The sequence below is a fragment of the Lycium ferocissimum genome, unplaced genomic scaffold (genome assembly GCF_029784015.1).
Source record: "Lycium ferocissimum isolate CSIRO_LF1 unplaced genomic scaffold, AGI_CSIRO_Lferr_CH_V1 ctg15861, whole genome shotgun sequence".
NCBI lineage: Eukaryota > Viridiplantae > Streptophyta > Magnoliopsida > Solanales > Solanaceae > Lycium > Lycium ferocissimum.
The window spans coordinates 16-11,150 of record NW_026716286.1 but is presented as its reverse complement, the minus strand read 5'-3'; the positions used below and the strand labels follow the sequence as shown (position 1 = coordinate 11,150).

The 11,135-nt window shown below is 39.1% G+C and overlaps 2 protein-coding genes across 2 annotated transcripts; both read right to left on the bottom strand.

Moving 5' to 3' along the window:
* Positions 1–1,331: 1,331 nt before the first annotated feature.
* Positions 1,332–10,443, bottom strand: LOC132042521 (uncharacterized). Its single transcript, XM_059433038.1, has 2 exons — positions 10,239–10,443; positions 1,332–6,703 (listed from the first exon to the last, which is right to left on the bottom strand). Exon 2 carries the CDS (start codon positions 3,516–3,518, stop codon positions 1,332–1,334), a length of 2,187 nt encoding a protein of 728 aa, XP_059289021.1. The 5' UTR covers positions 3,519–6,703; positions 10,239–10,443.
* On the bottom strand, positions 3,564–4,831 carry LOC132042520 (uncharacterized). The gene is made up of 2 exons (XM_059433036.1): positions 4,621–4,831; positions 3,564–4,195 (listed from the first exon to the last, which is right to left on the bottom strand). The coding sequence occupies exons 1-2, from the start codon at positions 4,829–4,831 to the stop codon at positions 3,564–3,566; spliced, it is 843 nt and encodes a 280-aa protein (XP_059289019.1).
* Positions 10,444–11,135: the final 692 nt, after the last annotated feature.

Genomic DNA, 11,135 nt, shown 5'->3' with positions numbered 1-11,135 from the left:
TTGGGGCAGGCAAGTCTTGAATAGCCTTTATCTTCGAAGGATCCAATTCTATGCCCCTCCTGCTCACAATAAAACCTAACAGCTTCCCAGCAGGAACACCAAATGCACACTTTGCGGGATTTAATTTCAAATTGTATCGCCTCAACTTGTCAAAGAACTTCTTCAAATCCGTCAAGTGATCTGAACTCTTTCGTGACTTGATGATGATATCGTCCACATAGACTTCAATCTCCTTATGGATCATGTCATGAAAAATGGTAGTCATGGCTCTCATATAGGTGGCACCTGCATTCTTGAGTCCAAAAGGCATCACTCGATAATAGTATACTCCCCAAGGTGTGATGAATGTCGTTTTCTCAGCATCTTCTTCATCCATCAGAATTTGGTGGTAGCCTGCGAAGCAATCAACGAATGATTGCAGCTCATGCTTCGCGCAATTATCAATAAGTATGTGGATATTTGGGAGAGGGAAATCATCCTTCGGTCTAGCCTTGTTGAGATCCCGATAATCCACGCATACCCGGACTTTGCCATCCTTCTTTGGTACAGGCACAATATTGGCTAGCCAAGTGGGATACCTTGTAGCTCGAATGACCTTTGCATTAAATTGCTTGGAGACTTCTTCCTTGACTTTTAAACTCAAATCCGGTTTAATATTTCTTTTCTTTTGTTTCACCGGAGGACAAGATGGATCAATAGGCAACTTGTGCGACACAATATCTGTGCTTAGTCCCGGCATGTCATCATAAGACCATGCGAACACGTCTATATATTGTCTCAAAAGGTTGATCAATTCTTCCCTTTGTGACGGAGTTAAATGGACGCTAATTCTTGTTTCCCTCACTGTTTCTGAATCTCCCAAGTTTATGGTCTCTGTTTCATCCAAATTTGGTTTTGGCTTATTCTCGAAATGTTCAAAATCTTTAGTTAACTCTTCAGGTTGCATGTCCTCTTCATATTCTTCAGAATCTTGTTCGGCATTTAGGATTGGTTCGCTTGTTTCATTACGTGTCACATTCACAGTATCAGCAGATTTACTAGTTTGATTGCTGAAAAAAGAAAAGAGAAATTAATTAAATGAAAACGGAATTAAAAATAGAAAAGCATAGTTTGGATTTGGCATTTAAGCTTTCAAAAGGTGGAGGCAAAACACCACAAAAGCATAAACACGATTCAGGCCTCAATTTTGAATCGCGTTGTTTCATCAAATACTAATACAATCATCTACCAAGACTCCCGAAAAACTGGGGACGGGGTACAAGTCCAATTGTTTAAAGCATCTCCAGGCTCAGCATCCCAGATAGTTGGAGTTTCAGGGCAATCATCCAGAATCACATTGCATTCAACTTCTTCCTCGGCAATGAATAGATTCTTGAGACCTTCCACGAGGTTGTCTTCGGCGGCTTCCTCGATACTTGGGTGACGGAGACGCCTTGAAAAATGACTGATTCAGGGAGAGGGATAGGCTTTGGCAAGGGAATATCACCTTTCCTTTTGAGACTAGCCAATGAGATTTCTTCAAGAGTGGGCTCGTATCCAAGACCAAAAGTATCCTTCTGACCGGGTAATTGAATTGGTTCTACTATTCCATCCAAGTTCACTCCGAGACCTCGACCGGGCTTAAAACCATTCTTCAACATTTCCCAAGCCACCATCATAAGCACACGTGGCAATTTTACCCTTTCAGCTTGAGTAGTACACATGGTTTCCTTAATATGGAAAACAAATCCATCTAGCCTTTCTACACTTTCAATAACAGGAATTGAGTTTTCGGGATAGATCGAATTGTTGCCTTCTCCATGGATCACAATTTCCTGATGATTCCAGACAAATTTCAAATTTTGGTGCAGGGTAGAAGGGACTACACCAGCCATGTGGATCCATGGCCTTCCTATCAGCAAGTTGTAACTAGCAGATATATCCATCACTTGGAATTCCACCATAAACTCCACGGGTCCAATTTCCAGTGCTAAGTCAATTTCCCCTACGACACCCCTTTGAGCTCCATCAAAACCTTTAACCCTCACGTGACTATCACGAAGTTTCCCGATATCAATTCCTAAAGCTCGGAGAGTAATGACAGGACATATGTTAACAGCTGAACCCCCATCAATCAACACTTTAGAAATGAATTTATCTCTGCATTTGACTGTAATATTCAATGCCTTGTTGTGCCCCAAACCTTCAGGTGGCAACTCATCGTCATGAAAAGAGACTTTGTGGGCTTCGAGGACTTCTCCAACCATGGCTGAAAATTTCTCGCTAGAGGTCTCGGCTGGAACATAAGCTTCATTTAGTACCTTCACTAAAGCGCTCCTATGAGTTTCAGAATTCATCAACAATGACAATAAAGAAATTTGGGCTGGTGTTTTCTTTAGTTGTTCTACAACAAAATATTCCTTAGTTGGCATCTTCCTCCAAAATTCTTCTACTTCAGCTTCTGTCACAGCTTTCTTTTGGTTGTTTTCCTTACTCGGTGCTCCTCGTGCTACCTCTTCGGGGGCATAACACCGCCCAGATCTTGTTATTCCGGCAGCAACAGTTTCTACAACCAATTTTGCCTTTCCTTTGTTCCTTTCATCAGACGAGTAATTCCAAGGAACTGCTTTGGTGTTGAAAGAAGGTGCCTGAGCAACTAAGGCTGTGATCCTAGGCCTTGGAGTGAGCACTTCCACTTCAATTGGTGCCCTCATTTGGACTGTGATTACGGGAGCAATAAAGGGTGATGATTCAACCTTTTTCTCTTTTTTGACCGGTACAATAGTCCCTTCCAAGTTATAGTCTTCATCAATGGTGATCATGTTCACATTTGCATCACCATGATTGGGTAGAGGGTTGTTGTTTATATTTGGGGGAGCTCCTTTGAGCTGGATGACTCCTTCTTTGATCAACGCCTCGATTTTGTCTTTGAGAGTAAGGCAATTTTCAGTATCATGTCCGGCAACTCCTGAGTGATACGCACAATGTTTAGTCCCATCATACCATCCAGGAAGGGGGTTAGGAACTCTTCCTTGAATCGGTTGGAGTATCCCTGCGGTTCTCAACCTTTCATATAATTGGGCTAAGGGTTCGGCTAATGGTGTATAAGTTTTGGTTGGTTTTCTTTCAAAGTTTGGGCGAGGTCTGGGTGTATTTTGTGGATGGTTTTGTGGTTGGTATTGGGGTTGAGGCGGGTAGGTTGGTTGGTATTGTGATGGGCTTTGATAGGCAGGTGCTCGAGGTGGACAATATGTTGGCTGGGTGTGGTAAACAGGATAGGGAGCGGGTGGAGGTTGGTAATAAGGCTGAGGGACTTGGGCGTATTGGCTGTAATATGAAGGCTGGGATGAAGGGTATTGGTAGGTTAACATCTGGTTTGGTCTACGTTCCTGGATGGTCATGACCGCGGACACTCCGTCCTTCTTCTTCTTAGCTGCTCCCCCAATTGAATCTGATTGAATTGCCTTACTTGTTGCTTGCAAGGCTGCCAAATTTGTGATTCTTCCCGTCTTGATACCTTCTTCTATGAAATCTCCCATCCTAATAACTTCAAAAAACTTTTGCCCGATGACACTTATCAACCTTTAATAGTATGTTGCATCTTTTAGAGATTGTACAAAGAGCGTCGTCATCTCACTTTCCGCCATCGAGGGTTGGACCTTTGCAACTTCTGCTCTCCACCGCATAGCATACTCTCTGAAAGTTTCTGTTGACTTCCTTTCTAACTTCATCAAATAGAATCTATCTGGGACAGTCTCAGTGTTAAACCTGAACCTATCCATGAATTCTTGCGCCATCTCTCCCCAACTACGCCATTTCTGCGGATCTTGGCATGTGTACCAATCAAGTGCTTCTCCTGTCAAGCTCCTTATAAACAGCTTCATCCTAATGGCTTGATCTTTCCCTACTCCAACAAGCTTATCACAGTACGATCTCAAATGAGCCCGAGGATTTCCTTTTCCATCAAACATATCAAATTTTGGCACCTTATATCCAGCAGGCAACTCAATATCGGGATGAATACACAGATCCTCGTATTCAAGTCCTTCACATCCCTTGTGGGTTTGGATGCTTCTAAATGCTTCCTTCAGACTACGAATCTCCTTTGCAACATTCTCGTCCGCTTTTGCCCTAGCTTCCCTTTCCATCTCCTCATAAGGATCAGCCTCTGGATGTTGCGTGGCTTGCAATGGGGTAGTGAAAGGTTGAGCTTCCGCTACATATACCGGTGGCACATATTGTGTGTTATGGTTAGCGGTGTGTGCCAACGGTATGTGTTGGGTTGCTTGGTAGCTTTGGGTAAGTGGGGTGGTCTGGTTGAGTGGGATAGTTTGGATAACTGAAGGCTGAGGAATATATGGAGTGGTGAAGGGTAACGGATTGGCTTGTTGAAAGTTAACTTGTTGTGGGTTGGCTTGTTGCGGGTTATTTTGTTGCGGGATGGCTTGTTGTGGGTTAGTTGGTTGTGGGATGGCTTGTTGTGGATTAGATTGTTGTGAGATGGTTTGTTGTAGGTTAGTTTGTTGTGGGATGGGGGCGAATTAGTAGCGCTTGGATTGATTGTGTGAAGTGGAGGGTTTGAGGGAAAGGGTTGAGGGGCAGGCGAGTCAACAGGCGAAAAGGATGGTGGGATTGTCGCACTTGTTCTCTGTTCATGAGGAGGAGTGTTGAGGGTAATGGACAGGTTGGTGAGATTTCGAAGTCGCTCAATTTCACTTTGCATGTTGGCCATTTGTTGCATCAATTGGGCGATGAGTTCATCAGCATTCCTTCCCTCCGAAGCCTCAGGTTCGTCTCTCGGAACGGTGATAAGTCCCAAGCCAGTCTGTTCAGATGCACCTGAATCATTCATGTTGTTGGATGCTCGTGCTTTTGATCTTGTGAAGTATGGGTGATCCGCCAGTTCGCAGTCAACACGAATCAACCTTTGGGAAATAATCAAAATAAAAGAAAACCTTCAAAAATGAAGAAAACTACGTTAGTATAGTGTGAATGATTGCTACTTTAATAAAACAATATTAACATTTGACAAATAATGTTGAAAGAAACATATATTACATAGCAACAAATCACATAATAAAAAAGAAATCTAGCAATCATAGCGCAACCTATTATGCAGGGGACCTCTTTTGTGCCAGAGGTAGGCCTAACGCCAAATATTCGAGATTATGATAGAGTGATCCAAGCCATTAAATTGAGACACTTGAGTTTGGAAATAAAAGGCCAAGTTTCATTGAAATAACAAAAGCGAGTACATTGATGAGACAATAAACTAAAATACATAAAAGATGACATAATGTAAAGACAATCCTAAGACTTGGCCTAGATCTTTTGCACTTGATCACGCTGGCGGCGGAAATGAAGATGATGACCCGTCATTGCTAGGCCCTGCTCCCACATTCCCCAAATACTGCATTATATTTGCCATTTGAGCCCACATCTCGGGAGTGACAACCATGGTCCCCAAGCGAGAATGTCTTATCCAAATTGTCTTCCCAATATCCTCGAAGCTGGTTCACTGTTTGGGCTAGGATCTATGTTACCATAGTCTTCTTGAAGCCACGCATGATATTCTGGGATACCTCCTGCCGGTCCAACCCCAATACTTATTGGATTAATATTATCCCATTCATCGAGAATCTGGCCAGCTCTAGGAACTCTGAAGTCTGGCCCAAAAAGGATTTCAGAACCACTCATGTTAGCTTGGAGAGGGATTACTTGATCTAGACCGAACTGTCGGAGTACGCGTACTGGAGCGTATGGCTGGAGGCCTTTCAACCCAATAAGCTCAATATAGTAAAGTCTCCTACCTCTTATGTAGGCCGTGGTACGTGATAGCAAAGGGTATTTCCATTGGATTTGATCACCAGTTCGGGAAGCCAAGAACTCATACCAATCATTAGTGCCAACTGGAGATACAAACAGTTTCGTTCTTTCATAAAAACTACCAATTTTGTTTGATTCACTGAAGCATATGTCTGCCATATTCGGACGTTGGTAAAAATGCTCCATTGCCCACATTTGTAGGAGAAGATTACAACCCTCAAAGAAATTTGTTTCACCTCGTTTACACTTTCCCAAAGCTCGAAGTATTTCTGCTAAAATCATGGGAACCAAAGTGAGTTGCGCGCCATCAACTCCTTCAAAAAGTGCTCGAGCCACGGAACATATGCAAGTACTGATCTTCCCATATTCACGTGGGAATACCAAAGTCCCAAGTAAGGCAACAACAAATACAATGGGACGTCTAACTTGCCAATGGGCGGGAGTGCATGAGAATTCCTTCTTGAACAGCTTGTGACCATCTTGACGACCGTACCTCTCATACAAGTAATCCAAAGAGACCCAGTTATTCTCGAAGCATCGGAGTTCTTTAGTGTTCTTCAACCCTAAGTAGCGGAGAAATTTTTTCCCTGATTGACTGTGTGGGATAATCTGACCTCTCCCTTGGTATTTCAAATTAGTGAAATAACTGATTTCTTCCAATGTGGGTGTGAGTTCAAAATCCTTAAATTTGAAGACAACTCGATTTGGATCCCAAAATTGAAGTAAAGCTCTAATCACATGTTTGTCGGGAGTGATCTGGAACAGTGAAGTGAGGAACCTCAATCTCCTCGTAACAGCCAGTCTACTACCAAGGTCCAAATCTTCCCACCATATCCTCAGCTTGCTTGGGACGCCACTGACCATCTTAATCTTGGGGATCTGGGGGACGAAATCCATCCTACAAAAAAAAAAAGAAATGATTCCCAAACTCGACATGTCATGGTTAGGCTTGGATCCTTCTATCATTATCACGTTACACATAATATGCTTGTTGGTCGTTGGGTTATGAAACCCGTCGACAATTTGGTGGGCTTCCTAATTGTGGAGTCGATACCAAGGACCGACCCACCTAAGGTTTATGCATGCATGACTTAAATGGAATTGGTGGCATAGCTCTATCCTAAGTTTTCTAAGATTTGGCTTACTAGACACAAGGTTCCCGAGCGGACTACTCGAGTGAGAAGGCTACGCGGTCACCGAAAATTCGGACACCCCGCGCATATGCCAACTCTCCTAAATTTTGAGATTTTGAAAGAAATTTGCGGGTGCGCAAAACACACCTCGCGTGCACGTGTGATAGTGTGAATTTTTCGTAATTGGAGGAAATATGAGCGGAATGACAGTTTTAAAGAAAGCAATAACAAATAATTACAAGAATTCACATAAAAGAAATAGTTACAACAAATAACAAAAATTATCACATAAAAGAAATAGTTAAAGTAAATAACAAAAATTATCACATAAAAGAAATAGTTAAAGCAAATAAAGAAATAAATTGAAAAAATCACTCTTTTTTTTTTCACATAAGAAGAACAACTAAAGCACAATAACTTAATTAACCTATGTTTGTTATGGTTAAGAACCTAAATAGTCCCCAGCGGAGTCGCCAAGCTGTTATACCCCATTTTAACCGGGTCAAAGCGGAGTACAACATATTGGTGATTCCTAATTATTTAACTTAAGGAGTCGCCACCTAATTATTTTAATGGTGAATTAGGACACCTAATTATTAACTAAGTAAATACTAAAAAAAATTAACTCCAATTAATGGTCTACTTAACTAATGTGATTCTAGGTAAGGGTTCTTAGTCATCCTAAAGGGAGGGATAAGGCATCCTTTAAGATCTTGACACAAAGATTAGTCTAAATGATTTAAAAATAATTTAATAGCCAAACAAACTATCGTCGAGTAAAGTACTTCAATGACACGAACAATTTTTGTAAAATGAGTTCTTAAATGTCCTTTAAGAAATACCAAGCTGATTTTAAACTCTATAGACTCATTAAGGTGAAAAAATTTAGACAACTTGATTAGAGTTTTCTTAAAAAAAGTTACTCTTTGAAAAATGGCTCAAAACTGGAAAGTGGAAATTTTAGTCCAGCTATTCCAAAGCTACTTTTTTTTTTTTAGCAAGAGAGTAAAATAAGAGTTGAGAAAATGCACAAGCTTAAATAGTCCACTAATTTATTTCAAAAAAAAAAAAAAATGTAGACTTTTACCTCAAAAACTATTGTCAAATTCATAATTTTAAGTTCTTACGCAGGTAAACATTACTACTCTTTTAAATGATGGAAAATATTACCTTATTAATAATAAATGATTGGGATAGTCTAAATGATCAAATACAACATACATTAACTAAGTTTATCCTAAAATCCCAAAACAGGGATACACCAAACATAAGCAAACCAGCAATTGTATTTTTAAAAAAATGAAGATGGAATGACTGGTAAGGAAAAGATAGCCATGGGAGGCCCGAAGCGAAAGTCGCTCGTTCCTCTCGGGAGATTCAATGCATTTAAAGGAAATTCTGTAGAATTGACTCCATGCTCGGGTAACGGGAGAGTCTTGGGTTAAGACTTCAAGTTTTGAGAGAGTCTCGATTTAAGACTCCAATTGCTCCAAAGTGTACATGTAAAAAAAAAAAAAAAAAAAAAAAGATAAAGATTAGTGTTTGAATCGAGGCACATTTAAACTAGTCATTTCTCAATCAAAGTTAATGAGAGAGAGAGCAAGAACGGTCAAAAATACCACATTTAGTGGGCAGCGACATGGAACAGATTCCAAAAGGGGGTTTGATAAGCCTAAGGATCCTAATTCAAGAATTAACTCCTAATGCACCATGAGGGAGTATACACGCAAGGCTTTAAACCGCTGTTTTACTGATGCACAAATACTTGAAATAACTCATTTGAGAACCTTTTTTTTTTCCAATGAAAATTTGCAAATAACTCATGATTTTGGGATCTTGCGAATTGATACTAAAATGACGCAAAGTCGACTCTTGCAAATTGATACTAGAAAGTACTTTTACGAAAAAAAAGATATTCGTTTTATAACACAGTGAGAATTTACTCTAAACAACATTTTAGATATTTCAACCCCCGATCCTATATTCAATTTAAAATTGAGTAGGGGTCAGTCTTTAACCCACCAACATAATAACAAACACATAGAGGTTTCCAAATTCCAACAAAATTAAAATTTATTTGATCAACTCCAGTTTGGCCAAATATTAAGATTTAGTTTCAAACATGTAAGTAGGATGGCTCACTATTGGTAATTCTAGGAATTATCTAGGCCAATAAACATCTTAGATATCAGTATTATAATCTGTAGAAATGCTGGAGCATGAAAGGCATTTTAAACTTAAACATACATGACAACATTCTTTCCATTCCCATAGCACATTAAGATAAGCGACAAAGAGCTTGATATTTATATTTCTTTAGCAATTTATTTTAAAGCATCATTATGAATAAGAAATGGTTACCATTATACTCAAAACAGATTCAGCGAAATATTTATATTACGCATTACCGGTGATGTAATTTCCTCATAATATGCTAACAACCCAGATCTGAAAGGACCAAAACATGACCCACCACCCCAAACATGTTTTTGCAAACAATATGTATTTCTCAGATAAATGAAGAGAGAGAGCACTGGTTCATATTCTAACATGGACAGCAAATAATCGTCTGGAAATAGATTTTCGTAATGATGATAGATGAGGAAATCAGTTTACAACTTATACTCCTAATCAATTTTTCATGCCTTTGGATTTAGTTAATTGTGGAGTAACCTATGATGATGATAAGCCATTTTTTTTTTGTGTGAAACCAAATCTGATTTAAATTATTTCAGCTAACTCAAACGAACCAACATTTAAACATGATTCAGCAGAAACTCAAACAACTTTAAGATTATACCAATCTATCATATTTCCTCGAACAAGATAAGGGAGAAAGTGGTGTAGTACAGTAGTAAAACTTAACAGGAAAACTGGAAGAAATGAAAAAAAAAAAAAAAAAAAGGAAAGCAAATGGAATTCAACACCTAAAACTTAAATAACAACCGAACGTGAAAACACCGAACTAAAAAAAACGTAAGATCGATTTATACACCAAACTCATACAATAGCCAAAGTAGAGCTAAACTATCCATGAAATCAAACTAACTAGTTCTTGATTTAAAATAAGCTAAAACAGAACTAGAAAATAAACATGACAAGCAAACAAAACTGAAATTGAACTAATTCATCCGTTTGAACAAAAAAAATGAAGATATTCGGAGAAGAGGAAAAATTATACTAAAAGTGAACTACAAAATCAGTAACCTAACTTACAACATTTAAACTAAATTAAACTAAACTAAACTAATTACATAATCCTACATTGAACTGAAAAGAAGAGAAAGGAGAATTACTGACCTTTTTCGAGTGCAGTGAACTAGAGCTTTTAGGTCCAGGATCCACGCTCAAAAGAAACCGATGAGCCGGAACACTTTAAGGGTAACCAGAATCTCAAAAAACAGAAAGGTAAAATATAGTGGTTTGGAGTGATATATGACTGTTTCTTGTCGTTTTTTTTTTTTAAAGGTGAGATCGTGGTTGTTCAACCATGCTCCAAAAATGGTCTCAAAACGTTGGTATTTATAGAATAGGATTAGGGTTCCTCTTAAAAAAAAAATTTGGGCGGGATTTTAAGCACGATTTGGGTTTAAAAAATGGACTGATTGGTGTAGGTTTGCAGCAACATTGAAGAGAAAGCAAAAGGGGACAGAGGTCTTGATGCCGAAAGTGGCGAAAATAAGAGAAATAAAATCGTATAGCTTCTGCCTTGCTTGGTTCTATTGCGAAAAAGAGGAAAGAAATTCAAAATATTTTGGTCAGCCATCTCTGAATCATTTTTATGTGATTTTTACAGAGGTTTACTTGGAATGGACATACAATCTCCGATTTTCGATGTGGAGGTCAAACTTTGCCACAAATGGGGAAGAAAATAAAAGGGATTCTCTGCCATTGTAGAGTCAAGCAGTCATATAATTGGCATACAAGGAAGGAGATGAAGAGAAGACAATACTCATACTAATCAAGCATAGGAAAACCTAGTATACATGGGCATAACATGCATTTTTTGTTGTTCTTTTTATTAAGTAGCAAGATATAGCAATCCCAGTTTTTATATAAGTTCAAACAGAAATTACTCTAGGTGATATACTCATTTGACTTGTTAAATAGGCATGAGTAGGTTTCAATTAACAACATGATCAAACAACACATTCAGCAGGTTTATCTCGTAGGGAACTTCAAATGTTTATTGCAAAG